Source organism: Pelophylax lessonae (genome assembly GCF_965119305.1).
Source record: "Pelophylax lessonae genome assembly, chromosome: 3".
Taxonomy (NCBI): Eukaryota; Metazoa; Chordata; class Amphibia; order Anura; family Ranidae; genus Pelophylax; species Pelophylax lessonae.
Genome location: NC_138770.1, coordinates 360,244,801 through 360,270,496, shown reverse-complemented (window position 1 = coordinate 360,270,496; position 25,696 = coordinate 360,244,801). Strand labels below are relative to the sequence as shown.

Sequence of the window (25,696 nt, the reverse complement as noted above, 5' to 3'; positions counted from 1 at the left end):
TGGGGGGGGGGTTTGCAGAGAGGGGAGCTGGGAAAGTGGGGGGGGGATTTTTGCAAAGAGGAGAGCTGGGGGAAATTTTAGCAGAAAGGGCAGCTAGAGGTGGTAAGTTGTGCAGAGAGGAGAACTGGGAGGGGGGAGCTTTGTGCAGAAGTGAGAGCTGCAGAGGGCAGAAGGCAGGTTGTGCAAATGAGAGATGTGGAGGGGGAGGGGAGGGCAGGTTGTGCACAATTAGAGCTGTGAAGGGTGGGGCAGGTTGTGCAGAGGTGAGGGCTGTAGGGGAATCTGGAGGCGCAGAGGTGAAACTTGGGGGATGGCAAAGTTGAGAGCTATGGATTAGGGTGAGCTTTAGATGGGGGTGCAGAAGGGGGCAGATATAATATGGATGGGGTTACAGAGGTGAGTTGTGGATGGGGGGGTGCTAAGGTGAATTGTGGATAGGGGTGCAGAGTAGAGCTGTGGACAGGGGAAAAAAGAGGTGAGCTGTGAATGAGGGACACAGATAAGGAAAGAGATAGGCAGAGGTGCGGATTTGTTGGTTGCTTTTGGGGGAAGACCAAGGAAATTTTATGGGGGACAGTAAAGCATACAGAGTTAGTGACCAAGAGTATGTAATGTATGTCACAGCATGCAGAGTCCAGTGGTGAGAATTTTGTAACACCTTGTACATGACATATTCAGAACCGCTATACTCTGTATGCTGTGCTATATGTTACATTTTAAAGGCCTCTGGATGGTACGCTTGAGTCCTGCACTCTGTATGCTGGACTGCATATTTCATATGCTTTACCACTGCTCTCTGTGTGCTGGGCTCTATGTTACATATTCTTGACCTCTGCCCTCTGCGCTCTGTACACATGGCTATATGCTCCATATTTCTGAGAAAAAGGGATGCTTCGCATTGAATGTAAGTACTCTCCTGTTTGCTGGTGTTTTTTTTTTTTTTTCTGCGCCTTTTGTTATACTCACTGCTCACAACTGCACAATACACACTCCTGAGCCCTGTGTGTTATAAAGTCCTGAGTCCTGTATTTTGTTACATATTCCTGAACCATGCGCCTTGCGTGATGCGCAGTTCTAAGCCTTAACTTTTTGCAATCATTTGGCGCCGCTGTACTACTCTCCTCTAAAGAAGGTGTGTCTGGGGCTGGGGTATAGGTGTGCTTGGGGGTGGGATTTGAGGGTGATTGGGGGCAGGATTTGTGCGTGGAGGGGGGGTTCCTGCACCTATTTTCTGAGAAAAAAAGAGATAGATAGATAGATAGATAGATAGATAGATAGATAGATAGATAGATAGATAGATAGATAGATAGATAGATAGATAGATAGATAGATAGATAGATAGATAGATAGATAGATAGATAGATAGATAGATAGATAGATAGATAGATAGATAGATAGATAGATAGATAGGTAAATCTGTGATTTTAAGTGATAGCATAAAGTAACTAAACATAACCAACAACATTTTAAAAGTTTAGTGCAGTCCTTAAACCACTTCCGCCCCATCCACCGTACATTTACTGCGGCACTCTGCCACTTACAGGCAAAGCGACGTAGCCCTATGTCACTCGCTCACTAGACTGTAGGGGGCGAGCGCACGCCACCGGCGGCGCACTCCCGCCCCCGCTCGTTCCCTGAGGAGCCAGCGTGTGTGACCGGCGGCTCCGATGGCGGCCACTCGCGATCTCCCGCAGCAGAGGGAGAAAGACAGACAGCTGATGTAAACACAGCCGTCTGTCATTCTCCCTGAAGTAAGCACAGAGGCTATGAGATCCTGCTATATAGGATCGCATGTCTCTGTGGTTACTTCACTAGCCACGTCCCCTGACAGTTAGAATCATGCCTCTAGGGACACACTTAACCCCTTGATCACCAGTAAAGTTAACCCCTTCTCTGCCAGTGTAATTTTTACAGTAACAGTGTATATTTATAGCACTGATTACTGTAGTAATGTCACTGGTACCCCCAAAAGTCTCAAAAATGTCAGTCAGGGGTCCGATCTGTCCGCCGCAATGTCGCAGTCCCGCAGAAGAATTAATATAGAACAGGGATATGGCTCCGCTATTTTAACACCTTGCCGGTTTTGTAGCAAGCGTTTTTTTGGGCATTTTTTGGGGGACTTTGGAGGCAGGCATAACATCAGAACTTCTGTGTAGGGGTATATATACATACACCCACGTATGTATATATACACATATATAGGTGTGAAAATAGCAGAAACCTATGCTTGCGCTAATGAAATAATTAACCCAATATGGCTTCTCTCCTATCACACCTATATGTGTGTATGTGTATAAATACATATAAGTGTGTGTGTATATATACCCCTTTACAGAAGTTCAGATGTTTTGCCTGCCTCCAAAGATCCACAAAAAATGCCCAAAAAAATGCCTGCAACAATACACCTGGGCGTTTTTTTTTGGCGCAGGCATTTTTTTGGGCATTTTTTGTGGGTCTTTGGAGGCAGGCAAAACATCTGAAATTCTGTATAGGGGTATATATACACACACACTTATATGTATTTATACACATACACATATATAGGTGTGATAGAAGCGGAGACATATGCCTGTTAATTATTTAATTAGCGCAAGCATAGGTTTCTGCTACTTACAGAATTTCAGATGTTTTGCCTGCCTCCAAAGACCCACAAAAAATGCCCAAAAAAATGCCTGCGCTAAAAAAAAAAAAAATGCCCAGGTGTGTTGTTGCAGGCGTTTTTTCGGGCATTTTTTGTGGGTCTTTGGAGGCAGGCAAAACATCTGAACTTCTGTATAGGGGTATATATACACACACACTTATATGTGTGATAGCAGAGAAGCCATATGGGTGTTAATTATTTAATTAGCGCAACCATAGGTTTCTGCTACTTTCATACCTATATATGTGTATATACCCCTACACAGAAGTTCAGATGTTATGCCTGCCTCCAAAGACGCCCAAAAAATGCCCAAAAAAACGCCAGCTACAAAAACGCCCAGGTGTGTTTTTGCAGCTGGCGTTTTTTTTGGGCATTATTTTGGGGTCTTTGGAGGCAGGCAAAACATCTGAACTTCTGTATAGGGGTATATATACACACACACTTATATGTATTTATACACATACACACATATAGGTGTGATAGGAGCGGAGACATATGCCTGTTAATTATTTCATTAGAGCAAGCATAGTGTTCTGCTACTTTCACACCTATATATGTGTATGTGTATATATACATACATGGGTGTATGTATATATACCCCTACACAGAAGTTCAGATGTCATGCCTGACTCCAAACATGTCCTCAAAAAAGCCCTATAAACGCCTGCAGCAAAAAGCAGGGAGATAGGCGAGAAGCCATATCGCTGTTCTGTAAGTGACCTAAGAGAAACGATCTTTTCTCTATAGCGGTCACCCTGACATGGAAGGGTTTTGTCACCCTGCCATAGCAGTCAGAGTCAGTTAACCCTACACTACACTACGGTCCACTTACACTTAACACTTTCGCTACAGAAACTAGATTATTAAATCTAACTATAGTGGAAAATAGCACCCTAACTACACTAGATATCCCTTTCTTCACACTAATAATTGCTAAATGACACTTTGTAGCAGAAGTCACAGAACTGCTTCCACTCTCTTCCACGTCCCTGTATTACAATGCTAGGAATTTGGCGGGGCTATCTTATATACTGGGGGGCGTATTCACTAATGATTGGCCTATGGACCCCCTAGTCACTCCAATTACATTCCTAGCATTCTCCTGCCCCCTCAATTGGCTTTTACTGATGGTTCTGGTCCAATCACGGGCTTTTAAAGCCCATTTCCTGTACCATTGCATTTTGGTCGGTTCTGGTTGCCGAATTCCAAACTTTTTCAGCAAAAAGTTCGGAATTCGGCCGAACCTCCAACAGCCAATGTTCGGGTCGAAACGATGGTCGACCCGAACCGTTTGATCATCCCTACTTGCAATGACAGTGCCCCTAGAAGCGGGGATGAGCCTGCAAAGTTTTTCTATCTTCGCTGGGATGTCTCAACGTCGGAACTCCCGGGGTTGCTAGCATCCTTCCTGGCTGACGGCACCCCCACCCAGGTGGGAGGTCTCCCGTGTCTGAGCGGTGCCCACGTTCGCGGTATGGTGATTACTACTACCCCTCTGTCCCTGGGAACAGGTTTTTGAGGGCGTATTGAGTGGGCCCACTCTGGGGATGGCGGTACATGTAAAGTTTGCTGTAATATCCCCTCATGGCCGTGGGATGGCCCCCTGTGTCTAACCTTCCCTGTCCCTTCGGGGGCGCTCCTGTGGTGCAGACCACCATACGGGGGGTGTGGGGGCTGCCTTCTCCCCGGGGGTGCTCTGTGCAGATCCCGGTGGGGGCCAGTGCGGGCGTTTTCTGTGGCGTTTGGCGCTGTTTCACCTGGCCGCCATGTTTGGTAAGGGCTGGCTGTTTGGCCTCAGAGTGAGGGTAGCGGCCATTTTCCATCATCATTGCCAGCGCTGTTCGGGCACCATCTTTAGTGTGGGCAGATGTCCTGTCTGGGCAGTGGCCATCTTCTAAGTGCTTTTCCTCCATTTGACTCTATCAGGCACCATTTTTTTGTGGCTCAGGGCTGGCTTTTGCCTCTAGGGGCGTGAAGTCACTTCCTCTTTATAATCAGCTTTCTCAAAAGCAGCGTGGCAAGTATAGGCACACTGTGGGGGGATTTTACTGATTTTCTCTGGCTATATTTCTGCTAGCACTCTTTTGTCAGTTTAGCTTTAGTTAAGAGAAGGGTCTCCACCTGTAGTGCAGTTTGCGATAGGGGTCCGCGGGAACCACCGTTTTAAAGGGCCAGTGTAATTTCTTTGCACTTTGCTAATATGGAGTCCCAGGATAGCAAATTCCCCCACAGACCTAGTTGGTGGTTCAGATACTCCTGATCCCACTTCCTTAGCCTATTTATCTGCTGCACTTGCGAATTTAGCGTCAAAAGTTGACCTGCTGATGTCTGACCGAGTTACAAAGAAACGTCCTAGGCCCTCTCAGTCTTCTGACTCAGAGCCTGAATTGGTTGCCATGGGCAAAGTCCCCCTCGAGGGTCCCCGTTTTCTCAGTCAGATGTGGAGGAGGATTCTTCCTCTGGGATAGCACGTGACCGTGCTGTGGTAGACGCACTTATTAGCTCCGTTAAGGAGACTTTAAATCTTGATGATGAGCCCTCCATGGCAGGTAAGCGGGTTTCCTTCGGGACCCGCAAGGCCCTGAAGTCAGGTCAGGTTTTCCTTGTCCCGAGGACATTCAGGAAATGGTAAATGACCAATGGCGTCGCATTAAGCAGACGCTGGTAGTACCTAAGAGATTTAAGTACCGTTATCCCTTCACGGATTCGGTTGATACTCGCTGGACTGTGGTTCCTAAAGTGGACCACACTGTTTCCAGACTGAATAAATCCACCTTTAAGGACCCGGCGGATAGACAGGTTCCCTGCTGAAACCGGTGTTCGCCTCAGTGATGGTCACTCAGACTATAGCAGAATGGGCCATGGTGCTTAGGCGCACTCTGGTAGCAGAGTCGGTTTCTGCTGCTGCGCTGGACATGTTGGATCAAATGGCACAGGCCTCGATGTACCTGTGTGACGCGGCTTTGGACGAGGCTCCTTTGGTCGCACGTTTATCTGCGGTCGGATTGCAATCCACCGCATTATTTGGCTGAAAATCTGGTCGGCCGACCATGCTTCTAAGAAGACAGTCTCTGACATCCCCTATGCGGGGGATCGTCTTTTTGGTGACTCTCTGGATGAGCTGATCAAGGGGATTACTGGGGGGTAAGAGTACTCTCTTGCCTCAAGTCTTGAAAGGTAAATCTCCCTATGCTAAGCGGGGTCCCTCCTTTAAGACTAACCGGGGTACTTTTCGTGCCTTCGGGGCACAGGAAAAGGGTAAGTCCTTCAAGGCCTCCGGTGGTCACAAGAAATTTTGGGCAGGTAAGCCCAAAACGGGTCAAGCTGGGCAGGCAACCCAGTCCACCCCTTCCTGAAAGGATGCCCTAACCCATATCAGGGGTGGGGGGATGTCTGCGTTGTTTTCCCGAGCCCTGGCTGTCCAACATTCAGGACAGGTGGGTTTGCAAACTCATTTGTTCAGGGTACAAGATCGAGTTCCGATCTCGCCCCGCAGACAAATTCTTTCCATCACATCTCCATCTGACTCCCGATCGTTTCCGGGATCTACAACGGGCAGTACAAAATCTTATCGCCCAAGGGGTCATCGTGCGCGGGACAGGTTTCGTGGGTTTTACTCCAATTGTTCACATTGCCCAGAAAAGAGGGCAAGTTGCTTCCGATTTTGGACCTAAAGTTACTGAACCGCTTTGTGCGGGTACAGAAGTTCCGGATGGAATCCATCCTGTCGGTGGTGGAATCTCTGAGTCCAGGGGAATTCGTGGCCTCCATCGACCTAAAAGATGCATATCTGCACATCCCTTTTTACGAGGGTCATCAGCGGTATCGCCGCTTCGCAATCGCAGAGGAGCATTACCAGTTTGTGGCATTGCCCTTCAGTCTCGTTTCGGCTCCAAGGGTGTTCACCAAGGTTTTGGCTCCTGTGTTGGCTCTGCTACAGGGCAGAGATCCTTACCAGGTGGGACAGGCATCCTCAGTCTTGGACAGAAGGATTTCTCTAAGCCACCAGGTGAGATTGGATCTTTTGTGATGGCTCCAGTCACTGATTCTGACAAAAAAGCAAGTCCTTCCAGCCGTTATTGTGGACGGGGCTCTCCACAGATGCCAGCCTGTCGGGCTGGGGTGGAGTTCTGGGCACGATTTGAGCCCAGGGGACGTGGTCGGGGGAGGAGTTCTCCCTACCGATAAATGTCCTGGAGCTCCGGGCAATCAAGCTCTGTTTGTTCCGTTGGTCGGCTTGGATTCAGGGCTTCTCTGTACGAGTGCAGGCGGACAACGCCACAGTGGTGGCGTACATCAATCATCAAGGGGCACCAGGTGTGCCCGGAGCGGCCAGGGAAGCGGCCGAGATTCTGTCTTGGGCCGAATCGCATGTTCCGGCGATTTCGGCCATCCACATTCCAGGTGTAGAAAACTGGCAGGCGGACTATCTGAGTCGCCAGACCCTGGACCAGGGGGAATGGTCCTTACAACCGGAGGTGTTTCACCTTCTGTGTATCCGGTGGGGGTCCGGATCTGTTCGCATTCCCGTCTCAACAAAAAAGTGGAAAGGTTTGTGGCTCGATCTCGCGATCCTCTGGCAGACGCCTTGGACGCGTTAGTGGTGCCGTGGCATCGGTATCGGCTGATATATGCCTTTCCTCTGATTCAAATGTTGTCCAGGTTCCTCCGCAGGTTAGCCTTGGAACGGATGCTGGTGATTCTGGTAGCTCCAGACTAGCCGCGCCGGTCTTGGTACGCGGACATTATGCAGATGGTTGTCGAACCGCCCTGGCGGCTTCCACTAAGAAACGATCTTCTGTCTCAGGGAACGATCTTCCATCCTGCTTTACAGTCGCTGGCTTTGACGGCTTGACTGTTGAAAGCCAAGTCTTGAGAGACAGGGGTACCCCGGCGGCTGCCATTCCTACCTTGCTAAAAGCTAGAAAAGCTTCCTCTGGGAAGATTTATCATCGCACTTGGAGGGCATATTTTGCCTGGTGTGAGTCATAAGGTCTTCACCCCCGCTCCTTTTCAGTGGCGAGGGTTTTGGCCTTCCTACAGACGTCCCACAGCGTCTGGCGCTGACCACGATCAAAGGCCAATTGTCAGCCTTGGCCATTTTTTTTTCAGTGCCCTTTGGCGTCTAATTCCTTGATTCGCACCTTTATGCGTCATCTGGCTCCCCCAAGGAAGGCTCCCTTACCTCCCTGGGACCTGAATCTGATTCTGTCCGTTTTACAACGACCTCCCTTTGAGAACATCAGAGAGATCCCTCTGCCTGTGTTGTCACAGAAAGTTGCCTTTCTAGTGGCGATCACATCTGCTCGCAGAGTGTCTGAGTTGGCGGCTCTGTCTTGCCTCTCCCCCTATCTGGTTGTTCATAGGGATAAAGTGGTCCTGCGACCAAATCAGTCTTTTCTTTCTAAGGTGGTTTCAGTCTTCAACCTCAATGAGGATATTGTGTTGCCTTCGCTTTGTGCGAAGCCTAAGTATCCGAAGGAATTTGCCTTGCATTCCTTGGATGTGGTCTGGGTGATCAAGGTTTACCTTTCCACCACTGGCTCTTTCCGGAAATCGGATTGTCTGTTTGTCTTTCCTGAGGGACCTCGGAAGGGAACAGCGGCGTATGCAGCAACCATTTCCAAATGGATCAGACAGACGATTATGCAGGCCTATTCGATTAAGGGTTGGGTTCCTCCCTTCCCTTTTAAGGCGCACTCCACTAGAGCGGTTAGTGCGTCTTGGCCTTTTCGCCACCAGGCGTCGGTGGCTCAGGTGTGCAAAGCGGCAGTGGTTTAAAGAGACATGCTATTTTTTTTTTTTTTATGTGTTTTAGTCATGGGGTTTATTTCATTTTTGTCTTGGATTAGCTCCTGTTGAGCTTTACTTACCCCACTGGTTCAGTTCAGGTTTTCTCTGACCTGGGTGCTGCGTTGCCTATTTTAAGCTTGCATCTTCCCACCCCTCACATCTACACTGCTTTGGGACTTCCCGATCGTGAAGACTGTATGAATGGGTGGCGACTGTCAGAGGAAGTAAGAGAAAATAGAATTTTTGTAAAATCTTACCATGAAATTCTGAGTCCTCGACAGTCGCCACACCTCTCTTTGGGGTTGATGGTTTTTCATGGACTGCTTGCTACATAACTGGATTAGAGTGGTTCTGGCTGGTGGATATAAGCCAGAGGGACGGCCCCCTGTGGGTGTGTCTATATGTTAATGTTTGTTGTATTAACAAAATTACTGCCTAGCTTGCTAGTGCGGAGAAGGCCAATACCCAATCGTGAAGACTGTATGAATATGCGGCGACTGTCAGAGGACTCAGAGAAAATAATTTTAAGGTAAGATTTTACAAAAACTCTATTTTTTACAATTTTTTTTGAGAATGTCATATAAAAAAAATGTGAAAAATATTGTTATTTTTTCAAAATTGAAAAGAGTTATTCGGATTCTGTGTCTGACCTGGATATTGCCAACATCCCTGTTGAATATTTCAAAGAAAAAAAATTCCCCTAGAGGGTGGGACTTTGGCGGCAAGAACCAGGCAAGTCCTGGTTCTTGCCGCCAAAGTCCCACCCTCTAGGGGAATTTTTTTTCTTTGATTTTTTTCAAAATTGTCACTCTTTTTTTGTTTATAGCGCAAATAATAAAAATCGCACAGGTGATCAAATACCACCAAAAGAAAGCTCTGTTTGTGCGGAAAAAAAAGAGCGTCAATTTCATTTGGGTACAGCGTTGCACACCCTCGCAATTGTCCATTAAATTTATACAGTGCCGAATTGCAAAATAGGGCCTGGTCATTGAGCAGCCAAATCCTCCAGGGCAAAAGTGGTTAAATAAAAGTTGAAGTTCATATTGGAATTTACTGTCACTTTGGGAACTCGGTGTTTACCTTGAACCTCACATTCACACGCCTCAAGTTTCTCATTTCTAGGCATGGATTACCAGCCATGTTCCACTAAAGTGTGTTGAAGCACAGTCCTGTGGTTTAGCAGAAATGCTTGTAACCTTGGACGTTACTAAAGATTGTGCCAGTTTGCCATAAGCTGCAATAAACAAGCCACATTTGTTTAAAATTGAGACACACTTGACCCATTTCTATGTGGCAGCAAGAGCACACTAGTGTCTTGGATAACTTCATCTTCCTTCTCCCTGAACACCTATTAACAATTATACATTATATAATTATATAATTATACATGCTTTCATTTATATTGAGCAAAAATACTAGGATTCTTTTCACTGTCTCATTTTAGATTGACATCACTTTGTTGATGTTCCAAATAGTCTGAGCAGCTTGTGTTTGCCCAGTATTGCGTATGCCTACAAAATACGCACACAAACCACAACTTCTGTGGGTAATAAAGTTGGGGTTTTGTAATGGAAAAAAGCTTTGTGAAGATATCAAGCATTATATGCAAATTGCAGCAAGCTGTATTCCCGGAGGTGCAGATAGACAAATATAACTTTTTCTTCACAGCAGTCGCTTTTCTCATCCTGGACAGAAAAAAAAATTTTTTTTCCAGGGAAAAAGAAGCATAAGTAAAATCTTCTTCATTTCTTAAAAATTTACTGTCAGCAAGTATCGCTAAAATCATTCCTAGAATTAGCAGACAAAAGAGGAATTGCTTGCAAGAAAAATCGTTCATTGTTACATATGATATTAAATGCCAGGTAGCAAGTTGATTTGTTATACGTGTAGATATACTGAAATACTTTGTTAAGGTCAGTTGCCCAAATCGGGACAGCCTTTAGACAAGTTACCAAACTGAGCAACAATCTTGTGTCTTTGGGATCATTAGAGACAGGTGAAAAATCTTATTAAGGCCCCTTTCACACTGATCCGTTCCATCGACGGAGCCGTTCTGCTCAGCAGGGGATGGATCCGCCGATCCCCGCTGAGCAGGCGGATGACAGCTCCGTCTCCGCTCTGTGGGCAGAGAGGGAGGTATCAGATCACTGCTGTCCCCTATGGAGGAATTGGATGAGAACGGACCGCCTGTCCGTTCTCATCTGATCCAAACCGCCAGACGGATGGAAAATAGGGTTTCCATCCGTCCGGATTTGAAGGACAGAATCGGATGTCAGCAGACATGTCTCCGCTGACATCCCCTGCCCCATAGAGATGCACGGGCATCCGTTCACATATGCCTGAAAAACCTGCCTAAGGCCCCTTTCACACATGCTACAAAACACATTCAATTAAAAAATGTAAAACATCTAATTTCCTCATCAATTTAGGCCAATATATATTCTGCTATGGTAAAACAAATCCCAATAAGAGTATATCGATTGGTTTTCCCAAAGTTATAGCATCCTACAAACTATGGGATATTTTTATAGAATTTTTCATTTTATTTTTTACTAATAATGCCAGCGATCAGCAACTTATCGCGGGACTACAATCATGAGGCAGACAAATCGGACACTAACTGACATTTTTGACACTTTTTTGGGGAACCAGTGACACCAATACAGTGATTAGTGCTAAAAATATGCACTGTCACTGTACTGATGACACTGGCAGGGAGGACGTTAACATCAGGGGCGATCAAAGGGTTAAATATGTTCCTTTGAAGTGCTTACTAACTGTGTGGGAGGTGCTTGTACTGTGAGAAGGCAGAGATCTGTGTTCCTGCTTAGCAGAAACACAGGATCACTACCTTACCTTCTCACAGAATGGCCATCTGCCTTGTTTACATCGGCAGGCCGCTGTTCTGCTTCTCTTGGGAGCGATCAGCGGGTCCCGGAGGACATTGAGTCCACTAGACCCACTAATTGGCTCTCACTGTGTCCAATCCCAGTGGTAGAGAGTTGCCGGCGGGGCACATGTGCTCCTCAGACCTGGAGGTACAGAATCACGTACGGGTATGTGATTCTGCACAGGAGAGCTGCCTTGCTGTTGTATATATACAGTATATGGTCGGCAAGCGGTTACGTTTTTGATAGATGCTAAAGAGTTAGAGTGATAATAAACCCTTACCTAACACTCTGTAGTGATTTGCCACAGGTGAGTGGTGTGTTAAAGCCTCCTATATCAGCTGTACCTGTTTACCTGTAGCTTTCTCTTCTCAAGAGCTGTTCAAAGTACACAGATCAGGTAGTATTTGTCAGCTTGCAGGCGTCAGGATCTGATGTAATACAATGCACAGCCCAGAGCAGATGTGAGTGTAGTCTGAGACCTGAGTGGGAATAGACACACACCCTCTACACAGCTTCACAGGGAAACATACACATCTGAGGCTGTCAGCCACCTGCTGTGTACTGCACAGGATTACTTAGTGTCAAGATAAACTGTCAGACGTGGCTCAAGCAGATGGTAGAGGAAGAAGAGTGCACGCAGAATTCACATTAGGTGCTACAGATTGAGGTAAGTACACACTTTAGATGGTTATGATTTGTTAATTTTTCATTTCAGGGGTTTACAACCATTTTACACTTGCTTACCACTTTATTTTATGTGTTGGGGATTTCAATGATTAGATTTTTTTATTTGAGTTTCTGAGTCCACACATCTGATGTGGCTGTTTTGAATGTGAACTCTTATCCCTGATGGGCTTCTTTTAATTTTTTAGTTGTATGTGAGGTGGGAGCACTCAAAAGTCCCAGGTCTGAGAAGGACATATTTAGACATTATTACAGAAAAGTGTTACTGTTGTAGAATCCAAGGCAAATAAGAAGCTTGTGGTTTTTTAGGCCTACCAGACTGGATCTATCACTTTTGCAAGGACTGACTCCTATTATTATAATTATGTAAACAATAGTTCTGTAGAAAAAAATCTGATGAAGTATGATTTTTTAATAAATTTTTTAAGAATTGGAAGAAACAATTGGGGATTAACATATAAAAGACAAAAAGTGTATCAAACACTTATTTAGTGCAACTAAAGTCATGCCAGCAAGCAACTAAATTATCAAGGTACAAGCCTAGATTTACCACAGAAAAAGAACAAGAGCTTGGATAGATTGCTATAGTAGGCTTGCATCCTGGGCCCGCGTGGGTGTACGAATATTCCTGCTCACAGCACATGTGATCTAGCAATTTAATGATTTTCAATGCATATGGTGCAGTTCGAGTTCAGTGTGCTTTGAACATCCAAATAATGATGCTTTTGTGACTTCTGTTCTAAAAAATTACATTTGTGTGTCAACATTTTACCTAAGCATGAAAAAAAATGTGCTCAGCCCACTGAACAATAAAAAATTCTAAGCAAAGCAACAGCTTAAATGAACTAGCATACAATGCATTTGGAGCAGAAAAGAGAGTGTTTGTTTGGGTGTTTATTCTCCATTGCATATATGCATGCTTGCCATAGCCACAGTGGGTATATCTGCATATGCACACGTTCATACCCCATGCACAAGGCATTAGTACACACTTCTTGTGGTTTTATTCCAACATACAATGCACATGTAAAATATCGAACAGTTTAACCACTTAAGCACGGGAAGATTTTACCCCCTTCCTGACCAGGCCCTATTTTGCGATTCGGCACTGCGTGACTTTAACGGACAATTGCACGGTCGTGCGACGTTGAACCCAAATGAAATTGACGTACTTTTTTTCCCATAAACAGAGCTTTCTTTTGGTGGTATTTGATCACCTGTGCGATTTTTACTTTTTACGCTATAAACAAAAAAAGAGTGAAAATTTTGAAAAAATAACAATATTTTTCACATGAAATTCCCCAAAAAAATGTAAACCTCAAAATTTTTTAACATTTTAGGCCAATTTGTTTTCTGCTACATATGTTTGGTAAAAAAAAAATAGCAATAAGCATATTTTGATTAGTTTACGCAAAAGTTATTGCGTTTACTAACTACGGGAAAGATTTATGTCATTTTTATTGTTGTTTTGTTTTTTAACTATTAATAGCGGCGATCTGCGATTTTTTTTGCGGGACTGCGACATTGCGGCGGACAGATCGGACCATTGAATGACATTTTTGACACTTTTGGGGGTACCAGTGACATTATTACAGTAATCAGTGCTATACATATGCACTGTTACTGTAAAAATGACACTGGCAGGGAAGGGGTTAACTTTATTGGTCATGCAGGGGTTAAGTGTGTCCCTAGGGGCGTGCTTCTAATTGTAAAGGGGTATGGCTAGTGATGTAAGCACAGAGACATACGATCCTACATAGCAGGATCGTATGATCTCTGCAGTTAGATCAGGGAGAATGACAGGCGGCTTTGTTTACATTAGCCGCCTGCCTTTCTCCCTCTCCACGGGGAGATCACGAGTGACCGGCGAACATCGGAGCCGCCTGTCACACACGCGGACTTGTTAGGGAACGAGCGGGGGTAGGCTCACCCCCTAGAGGCTCTCAGGCTAGCGACGTAGTACTACGTCACTTTGCCTGTACGGGGCTAACCGCCGCAGTAAATGTACTTGTAATGTCGGCAAGTGGTTAAGACAAGATTCAGTAAAAAAAAAAAATACAGAAAACCACATTTTTATTTTAGACACACCACAACTTAGCTGACCTATCCATAGCACTAATTACTGTCACTTCTTAGTAAATATAACATATAATGTATATGTTGTAGCCCCGGGTATTGATTTTTTTTTCCATAATCCTGGTATTGCATATGTACAGATACACAGTGAATATTATGAGGATATTATTTGGTTATCTGAAAACAATTGATATGGAAGCATATACATATTACCCTTTGTAAATAGGGCCCTCCGTGTTACATCTGATGACTAATGGGGAAGATTTAGCTGAAAAGGTGCACAATCACATTAAATGTGTAATCTCAAGAGGCAATGTCATATATGGCACCACTGTAGGTTAATGAGATCTGCCTGACATGTTTTTGTTACCCCAGACTTAAAATGGACTTTACACTAAAAAAAAAAAAAAAAAAGGTCTGCCTCTTTGTTGAGGCACCCTTTCTCCATTCTGAAACACTGCAGTAAAGTAAAAGAAATCCTGCCTTGAAAAAGTTAGTAAAGGCCAATGTTACAGGAATATTGTTACCATCAGGTGGGTTTTGCATACCAATACAAGTCTATAGGTATTGAATACTAGTTTGAAGTAAATTAGATACAGATCATAAGGAGGTGGGCCATAGGTCAAATGCACCTGACAATGAATTCTGAATGATCTCAGAAGTATCTCAAAATGATGTAATTGACGCAGGCCCTAAATTTAGTCGCCTTGATCCGACTTCTGCCAACAGCGCCTAAGTAAGGAGACATCATGGGGCTGATTTACTAGAACTAGAAAGTGCAAAATCTTGTGCAGCTGTGCATGGTAGCCAATCAGCTTCTAACCTCAGCTTGTTCATTTTAAGCTTTGACAATATTACCTGGAAGCTGATTGGTTTCTATGAGGAGCTGCACCAGATTTTACAATCTGCAGTTTTAGTAAATCAACTCCCCTGTTTCTTTCGGTAAGGTCCCAAGAAATGCTGGGTAGCCCAACACAGTGCAGGAGTGTCTTCTCATAAGATTTGCGCCACTACGCATTCTCAGGGATCTCAATGGAAGTATGGTGATATCACCCCCTGCAGTACAGAAGCAGGGGTTAAGGTAAGTATATTAAAAAAAAACTTAAAAAAAGGTTTGCTTGCACATGATTATGGTCAGCACCTCTTTACCTCAATTGCTAAGCTAATTGAATTTGCACTTTGTAAAGCAAATTATGTATACCACACTAACAGCTCCAGGTATTTTGCTTCTCTGGTGAGAATAGATCACTGTTCTCCAGTATTGCAAGAACATAGAACAAATTCCAATCAAATGTCAACAAGTTTAATATAGACCTTCAGATTATACAAGTAGAGCGACATTCAGTGGGTAAAATTTAAATTTTTATGGATACAGGTCTACACAGGTAAACCATACCCCATGCTGTGTACAGTATACTGCTGATTTAGTGTTTCACCATGTGCTGCGCACATCTCAAGTATTTGTTTTTCTATCCCTGTAATGGACTATTAGCCCTGCAAATGCAAAATGTAATCAGGCATGCACCTTTCCAAGCCAATGAACTAGCGTGGACACTAACATATTCATTGTATTACCACCTACTGCCGAACTTCCCTGCCCTCTAACAAAGGGCACCCTTGTTAGAAGAAAAAAACACAGAAAAAAACTTTTAATCTCTAGTTGCTTTTCTATTGCACATATTTTTAACCTAACATGTTTATGCATCTGCTAATAAACATAGAGAATCCTTTCAAATAATTACCTACATAATATATACAATATAAAAAACTACAGAAAAAGTCAGTATGACATTTTTATTTTTATAACCATACAGCAAATAAGATTATAAACAGATGGGCTAAATATTGGTATTCTTACTAATGTACATATACTTATATAATATATAATGTGTATATATACCAACCAAATGTTATGCAGACATATAGATAATAATTTAGTCTGTACAGAAGGATATTTGGTTATTTTGGGGCCACTGGCAATACCAAACAGCAAAAACACAAGCTAATGTGGCTGCAAATGTTTATACTGTGAAAATGTGAGAGTATATTAAAGATGTGTGGGGTATTCTAGCGATACATGCATTACATTTACAAGCTGTGAAATACTTGCTCCATAATAGTTAAAGAGGTTGTAAACTCATTAAACATTTTTTTTTTCCAACCTGAAAGAGAAACACATAATGAGCTAGTATGCATCGCACCTTAGAACGAGCCCCCGCCGTGCCGTCCGCTTACCTGTATGACGAGCGACATGTTCAGTCTCCCTTCTTCCGGCATCCGGCCATCTGATTGCCATCTGATTGCCGCGGTGACGTCACTCCCGCGCATGCGCGCAGGAGCTGACGGTGACGGCACGGGGCTCTGAAGTAACGGCACCAGCGGCCGTTCCTTCAGAGCGCATGTGCCAGTGATGTCACTGGCTGCATGTAAGGTAAATATCTCCTAAACGGTACATGTTTAGGAGATATTTACACTACCTATAGGTAAGCCTTATCATAGGCTTACCTATAGGTAAAAGTTGCAGAGTAGGGTTTACTTCCTCTTTAAGCACACAGTTCTTATTTGCCTTCCTGAACCATCTTCTACATCAAGAAATAATTTTGTACCCTCTAGTGTACAACGTTGTTAGGTACATTTAGCTGACTAACAGTAGGTTAAGTGAGTCTGGGTAATTGTTGTGGGTTCCAATGTAGGTCAGGCTGGAGGGCACTACAGGTCAGGCTTCTGGCACCTCCCCCTGGATCTAAAAACGACTAGACAGTTCTAGGAGCTAGCTGGCAAAGGTGCACATTTATGAGAATCTGTCCAATCCCTGGGCAGGAGGCCTGGCAAGGTGGTTGGATGAGCTTATAAATCTAGAAGAGCCTGGCCAGCAAGTGGTTGTCGGGTGCAAGATGGAGTGTTGAGGCTGGAATTGTGAGGCCTGTGAGGGGCCCCTAGGGCTGGGAGGCTAAGCCTCCAGGCTGGAGCTGGGGAGAGAGAAAGAGAAGCTGCAAAGGGATCTGCTATTTGCTATCACAAATCCCTATCTGTCCTGAGAAAAAAATGTAATAAATAATAGTTTGGGGTAGACTTCAAACACTAAATGCATCATGTATGGATCAGAGACATTGCAAACACGCCCCCCCTTAAAAAAACATTCTGGGGTTTTAGGGACAAAGAGAGAAAAAGGCCTGGGGGCTCAAGCGGTTAAGAACTTTAGGAAAGCTGCTAAAAGGTTGGTTTGTAAATGCTTGCCAAATCTAATGCTCTCAAGGCTTCAGTTTACAGGCTCAGATGAAGCAATGTCCATGTATATGTATATGAGACCTAACCTACCAATATTTTTTAGAATCCAAGTAGGGAACTGGAGCACCCAAACAAAATCACCACAAACACATGGAAAACACACAAAGTCCTTGTAGATATGGTTGCTGGTGGAAATTAAAACCTGTTATCCATCAAAACAAATCCATAGAGCTAACCCTTAAATCACTACCACTGATGTTCTTCTTTGCATGCATTTTGGAAGTTACATTGACAAACATTCCATGTGAATAATGTGGTCGGTAGAGAAATAGCACAAAAACTATTTTGTGAAAAGCAAATCTACAGTAATGCTATATTAGGTCAGTCACCACACATGCTGACCTTTTTTTTTTTTTTTCTCATGGTTTTTCTCAGTAATGTACGCCTCTGGTAATACATAAAATATCATGTGAAAGCAGAAATTCAAGCCAAAAGCATGACTCACCATAACTGGGGACCAAATCAAAGAAACTGTTTCCTGAACTCCTTTATTTATATATTTCCTTTAATGTATTCTGCTGAAATCTAACTGAAATCTCACTTGCTGGTTGCATGTTTTGCAACATTTTGCAAACTACTTGTCATTATAGTGTTGAGTGAGATTTTCATATACTGGCTCAATTGTGGCATTACACTGGGCAGCAGTTAAATCGTTTTAGAACTGATGCAATTTTAACACAAACAAAAATGAAATGAGAGAAAAAGAGAACAGAGATGTACAGTATTTTTGGATTTGCTGTATGTTTTAAGAACACTGATAGGTACTTACCTGTTAACTAGATAATTACGAATGAGCCTAACACAAGCAGAAAATTATGTTGTATATTTCTCATTGCATTTTGTACAGATACAGTGTACAGAATGCCCCTTAAAAGAAAGTAACTTTTGATTATTTGACAATTTTGGAAAAACATAGCTGCAGGTTGACATGGAAAAGTAATTTTTCAATGACAATATGGTTTATGTAGCCATTTTATATGTTTCTTATAATATTTTGTAGAAGTTCATTGAGGGACACAGGAATTTGGTATTCCTAAATAGCGCACAGTTTGCAACATTGGCAAACAAAAAAAGTTGAAGCCAGCCTCTGTATAACCTGGCCTCAAACTGTCATGCCACACTTTTGTGCAAACAGTACACAATGCCAATAACACAGAGGAGCAGACCTGTGTTCCTCAATGGAATTCAGGAAAAAGATTTTACAGTAAGTACAAATATCGTATTTTCTTTATTGTCTATTGAGGGACTTGGGAATTTTTAACTGGTCGGGAAGTCCAAAAGCAGTCCAACTGAGGAGTGGGGAACAGTCACAGAGAAATTCAACAGATGTAAGGATTATACAAAAAAAAGATTATTGGATGGAATCAATGACTAAATGAAAGCTAGATGAAGCAAAGGTTGACCAAAATATTGAAATTGCTACTACCAAGGTGAGGGCAGCGAGGATACCTGGTGCTCCAAACAAAGCCATGTATTTACCACTAGAGGGAACTGCTTCATGAAGGAATAGTGGGCCTCATCCAGTGAAAGTTGAGGGCCAACCAATAATCCAGTGAAGCAAACATGCTACCGAAATGGGAGAAAAAACAGGTCACCAAGTAACCTGCTTAATAAAAAAAGTTTAAATAAAATTGCTCGGCCAAGTCCCAGAACAAAAAAAATTCCTGACGGAAGGTTGCATTCAGATACCATATCTACAGCAAAGACAATTTGAATGACTTAATTCCATAACTTAAGCCTAGGATTTCTAACCCTTGACTTCAGAGATGGGAAGTTTAAACAGACATAGCATGTCCAAAGGAAAGCGCAGCCAGTCAACAGTAGTAGCCATAAAGTTGCATTAAACCCCAAAATAAAAATGCATTATGTTGCACTTTACCAGTTCTTAGATGTGGTGTCTGCATTAGTTTTCTTTTTTTGTAGGCTTTTTCGTTTTTTTATTTTTACCTGGTGAACCAGCCAGTAAGTCAGTTTTTTTTTTTACATCCTACTTAACCTCCCTGGTGGTCTGATTTAGAGATAAACTGATATGATTTTTTCAGGGCCGATGCCTATATTTTGGTCACAACGTATCGGTATCGGCCAATATTTCATACATTTAAAGTTTTGAAAAATAAAGATAATTTTTTACACAAATCTGGTACTGAACATGTTAATTTTTGTTTAATGCTTAATGGCTGGCTTGCTGGCACCCTGTGGTGGGTGGCTAGCTGGCTCGCACCCTGTGGTGGGTGGCTGGCTGTCTGGCACCCTGTGGTGGGTGGCTGGCTGTCTGGCACCCTGTGGTGGGTGGCTGGCTTGCTGGCACCCTGTGGTGGGTGGGTGGCTGGCTGGAACCCGGTGGTGGGTGACTGACTGTCTGGCACCCTGTGCTGGGTGGGTGGCTGGCAGGCACCCTGTGGTAGGTGGGTGGCTGGCACAGGGGCTGTGGGTGGCTGGCTGGCACAGTGCCTGTGGGCAGCTGGCTGGTACAGTGCCTGTGGCTGGCTGGTAAAGTGCCTGTGGGTGGGTGGCTGGCTGTCTGGCATCCTGTCTGTGGGTGGCTGGCTGTCTGGTACCCTGTGGTGGGTGGGTGGCTGGCTGTCTGGCACCCTGTGGTGGGTGGCTGGCACCCTGTGGTGGGTGGGTGGCTGGCACAGGGGCTGTGGGTGGCTGGCTGGTACAGGGCCGGTGAGTGACTGGCTGGCTCGCTGGTACGGTGCCTGTGGCTGGCTGGCTGGTACAGGGCCTGTGGATGTGGGTGGCTGGCTGGCACCTGGCTGCTGTGGGTTGGTGTATGGCTGTGATACACTCCCACGAGACTAGTCCCGACTCAGATGAGGCTGTCCAAGGCGAGGGAGGCAGCCTAAGAAGGCAGAATGACGTCACAAAAATATCGGCAATATCAGCCAGTTCCGGGGCCGATACCGATATATCGGGGAAAGTGAATATTGGCCCCCGATATATCAGCCTTGCAGATAATCGGTCTATCCCTAGTCTGATTATGTCAGGATTTTTGAATGTCAAAGCGGTACATTGTTTTGCATAGAAATCTGTTGTTTTATATTGTAGGCCTGTAATTCTTAGGAATACCTCACTTAAATCTGTCCAAGCAAGAGTTTAGTAGACATCCTGGGTATGATAAAGTTTGAAACACGAAATCATGAATTATAATAAAATAATAATAAATTTAAATAAATAATGTAATCAAACTAAAAACACTGAAGTTTGTCCAAACAGAGGCGCAATATTACTAGTCACTGTAATACTAGACACTGCATATTGGTTTAGTAAACATCCCAGGTATGAAAAATTTTGAAACATGGGATGGCACAAAGTCCGACATCACAATCGGGACAATGGAACCTGGTTTTCTTTCTGATTTTCTTCCCACTGTCATCTCGCTTCGAGCAATAAACCCCGCACATCTTTGTAGGTGCTGACTTTTTCTCGGTTGGTGGGATGTAGTCCATGAAGTGACGACCAGTCAGGCATTCCGGGTTAAAGACACCAACAGCACGACATTCATCTCTATTCATAGCCATTGATGGTGTTTGGTGGTTCACAAAGATACGTTTGGCAACTTTCCATATGAAGTCAGAATGAATCACAAGCTTTTTCACTCTTTTTTTTTTTGAGCAGATAGTAGGCATTCCAGAATTGCTCAAGACGATGTCTGAAGATATTCTTGTAGTACTTCTTTAGCTGTGTCCTCATTGCTGGGTAGAATGTCGTTGCTTGGTTGGCTCTGTTGACACCTCCCATGGTGTTATTTAAGTCTATCACTACTTGTGGCTTCATGATTTCTTTCCCACCTTTTGTGCGTACCATAACAGTGGAGGTATTATGAACTGTACTCATTAGGCACACATCTTTCTTGTCACGCCATCGCAGTGACATCCTTTTGCCTTTCTGCCAGGCGTCCATTTCTCCAGTCTTTGGCTTCTCATTAACAAACACTGGCGGCATGTCCAATGGTTCCACAGGCATCTGTTTTGTTTTGCAGAAGAAACTCATAAAGTTCAGGAGATGTATAAAAGTTGTCGGTTGTTACACAATAGCCCTGATTTAGCAATGGCTCAATGAGTTAAAGATTGGAAGATGTTGCCATTCCATAGTTGCTGTATTTTGGATTGAATTTTGTTCCTTTTCCAGTGTATATGACTGAATTCCAAATGTAGCCAGTTGAGGATTCGCATAGCATGTAGGATTTTACGCCAAATCGTGCTCTATTTGATGCAATGTATTGCACCCAGCTGAGCCTTCCATTGTAGGCCATTAGACTTTCATCTATGCTGATATCTCTTTCTGGCACATACAGTAGCTCCGTTGAAAATTATTTAGAAATATTTGAGATACTTCCCAAATTGTCTTTAGTTTATGTGCAGGATGAGTAGTTTCATCAAATTCTTGGTTGTTTTTGAAGTGTAAATTTTTATGATCAGGAAAAATCTGTACTCTGACCTGACCGTGTCAAGTAATGTATTAGTTGTCCAATACCACTTCTGTAGGGGTTGCCCCAGCACTCCCTAAAGTATTATTAGGCCCAGAAATTTCCAAATGTCATCTTTAGTCACTGGTTCCCACTTTCTGCTTCCTGGAAACTTCCGATGCAGAGTAGCAAATTGTTGCTCTTTGTACCGGTTGGTCTCAGTAACTATTTTTTCAATAACCTCATCGGTCAGAAATAATTGTAAGTATGCCAAGTGGTTGTCGTGTTCAACGTCTACATTCATACCAGATACTCCTGCCTTTACAATCACTTTAAAGGCCAATTCACACCCGTTCCAGTAAAACACATTTTGAACATATTCCCACTGCATATACAGTCTAAAATCTATGTTACCTAATGGGCATAGTTCCCCTCAGTTGCAGTGCAGTGCAGTGAAAAAAGTACAACAAGCTACATTTTTTTGCAACGCAAACATGTGTAAACATGTGTAAATCAATGTCAATGCAGTGCTGTGCACATAAAAGCCCAAAGAAGAATTAAGTAATCTCAAAGGTAATGCAAGCATGCAAGCCCCTAAATTTGTGTAGCAAGAACCCACCTGTAGACACCCCCCCCCCCCAAGCTGCAGAGGCAGCTGTATGGGGCCATACACATGCCTTGGCCACAAAACTTTGCAACTCCGTGCAGCAAAAAATGTTCTCATTGTTACGTTCCATGGGCAGTGCTGCCCACCCCATGTGACCCATTTAAGTGATGCACATGCTTGCGGCACAGTGGTGTGGCTTTTTGGGGTTAAAACAGGCGGTGAGGATCATTCTTCAGAGGGCCAAAGCATGTGTAGACAAGTCCTTAGAGCCAAAGAGATGCAGGAAAAGTTTTCATCAGAAGGGAGTAGACTTTATTAGCCACATTCTCATGGAGCACTGCCATAGGGCATGCCATACTATGCATCATTCAGAATACAGATGGCCAGATTTTACACATAATCTGTAATTATGTAATAATATGTACAGCATCGGCTATGTTTCTGGCAGTCCTTGTCATGAGAACATTGCTACCAATATATAAACATGACATTTTAACAGTGATGACTTTGCAAGTTAAAGACTATGTACCACAAAAATATATTGATAACTTAATGGAATGATATAAGTCATTTTTGTATGCTAAGTATACCAATGCCTTACTTTTCTTTGAGCAGAAATACAAACAATGATGCCTTTTATTTATAGTAAGGGACCACTTTTCAAGATATTTCCATTTTTTTTTTAACAGGAGTTACTAAAAGACCCTTTGTATATTGGACTAAGACACAAAAGAGTAAGAGGAAAGCCTTATGATGACCTTCTGGAGGAATTCATGAAAGCTGTAACTGACAGGTAAAGACATTTAGTAATTTGTTAATACAGTATTCAGAAATAAATTCCCACTGTTGTTTAATGTTTACGGAATCAGGTTTATAAAAGTAATGAAAACAGGATATTCGAAGGGTGCAGATTAATTGGTGGGTTATCAAAATGCGTTGTACACGTTCACATTTGGTTTTTCGTTTTCCAATGCAATTTTTTTTTTTTGCAATTTATAGTCCACATCCAGTAGTCTTTAACACAATCCAGTGTTGAAGATCCTGTAAAGATTTTGCTTTTATTGGCTAGTAAAGTCAAACAAATAAAACTTAGGTGCATCATTTGGTGCATCAGTCATGGTCTTTGGAGTATTTAAAAAAGGTGATATTTCAGTTAATGTGGAGTTCCACCCTGTTTCACAACTTTAAAGGTTTAGTTCGGGCTGTGCATTCTCAAGAACAATTTGGCATTTTTTTTTGGAGTTTCTTACCTTATTTTTAGTTCATTATAATGTTCACTTCCTCCTTCTTCCTTCCTCCCCCCTCCTCGGCCGTGGCCGCCGTCGTCACTTCCTGTTTCGCATTGCCTCATGGGAGCTGTTTGTAATCACTCCCAGAAGGCAATGGGCAATGACGCAGCGGCCGGCCTCTCCTCATATCGCGTTTTTTCAAAACAGGAAATGACACGTGAGAGGCGGAGTAAAGCGCGTCCGGCGCAATCTTTAATAAGGGAAACACTGCTTCTTTTTGCCAGTGTTACCCTTTTCGTCCCAAATAGCGGAGTGGGAGTGAGTTGCAGATCGATCAGCGCTTTGATTTGTGCAGCAAGCAATGTGGATGGATGGGTGGGTTTATGACATGTCACAATGTGATTTATGCAGCAATGTAATAGATGGAATGTACAATGATAGAGGCAGCACTGTCAAGGGGGTAGCAATGTGATGGCAGAAATGCTGTGCAATATCATAGCAGCACTGTGATGGGGGAAAAGTGATGGCAGCATTGTGAAAGCAGACCTGTGATGGGGGCATTATTATTGGTGAAATGTGGTGTGGTGGGTTGTGTGCCTAAAGCATAGTACTGCCCATGTGCGGGATTTCCTGCTGCATTCTGGGTAGCCAGAATGAACAGCAACCAGGAAGAAGGACACTGCGGCTTCAGGCGCCCTTACTAAAGATGACAACGCACAGGCAGCAGTTTTATAAAGTAAGATTTTCACTAAACAAATACACCGTTCAACTCATAAATATGCAATTTGCGGTTTTGGCAAGCGAGATGTATTAATATTAATGGGCTATTTTTGTTTAAAAAATCATTCTGAGGGTGGAACTCCGCTTTAAGGCTGATAATATGAAAAAAAAAAAAAGAACACTGTTTTAAATAGAGCCCAGCACAAGACCCCCTCCTAACTCCTGTCACTAATTATTACTAAAAAATGTGTTGTGACTGTAATAGTAATTGTTACAATATTGAGTGATGGGGAGTCTGGGACTGTGAAGCCAGGTTTTTTTTTCATAGGACAGTAAAGAGTGGGGCTGCAATTTGCTTAGTTAATAGTAATATAAGATTATTGCTGTCGGTACAACTATATAGTGGTCCAAATAATCACAAAACTAGTTTATGTTATATAAAAATGATTGTTACTATTTTTAATAAATAAATAAATAAAGCAGTAAATAAGCTTTTTAAGCCCCGTTCACACTGGGGCGATCCGACTTCCCCAGGCGACCACACAGGTCGCGGCGCGCTGCTCGCACCGCGACCTCGGAGCGGCCAGCACGGACTTCATAACATTGAAGTCTATGCAGGTCGCCCCCAAAGAAGCTCCGGACCCTTTTTCTAAGTCTTTCTAAGACTTGTGTCGCTCCTATTAGAACGGGTCCATAGCTTCTTCATGGCAGGCGACCTACGGCGACCTGTGAGGCGACCAGGTCGCCTCACAGGTCGCCCCAGTGTGAACGGGGGCTAAAAGCACTGGACAATTATTGAAATACCAGCTGTCAGAATTTCAATAATAAATACCCGCTGCTTGTACAGAAGGTTCATTTGGAGCTGGGGAGAGTTCAAAGAAGATGCTCTTCTCCATTCCAGAACAGACATTTTTTTAAGGATTTTTTGTTTTTTATTTTGACTAAAGGGAAATGCAGTCCAGTACAGACTACATCTGCACCTTGACAATTATTATTTGTAACTTATTTATTTTAAATTTATAAATTATAAATTGATGTACTGTATGCATTTAGCATATGCAGGTCTCGGTAATTCACATGTATATGGTGTAGGAAGGACTGAAATAACACTCATGGACCTCAAAAGCATTTTCAGAACTACTAAAAGTGCCTGTTTGTGGGCATTCTGGCATTAACTGAAATCTCTGTTACATAAAAGCATTGGAAACAAGTGTATGCAGTTTGATAGCAAAACATACAGCAAAAAGGATACAACAGGAGTTAAAGCTCTGCCTATTCAAGTTTACAGTCCATAATTAACTTGGCTTGTCTTTTCATCTGTGTTTGTTTTCTCTTCTTACTAATTATGTTCTACAT

General features: G+C 43.4%; 1 protein-coding gene across 1 annotated transcript in view; it reads left to right on the top strand.

Annotated features, from left to right (window-relative positions):
* Positions 1-25,696, top strand: part of ME1 (malic enzyme 1) — a 399,810-nt gene that overhangs the window by 179,583 nt on the left and 194,531 nt on the right. The window contains exon 6 of the mRNA XM_082250089.1: positions 23,081-23,184. Within this exon, the coding sequence (XP_082106215.1) occupies positions 23,081-23,184 (104 nt within the window). The remainder of the gene's footprint in view (positions 1-23,080; positions 23,185-25,696) is intronic.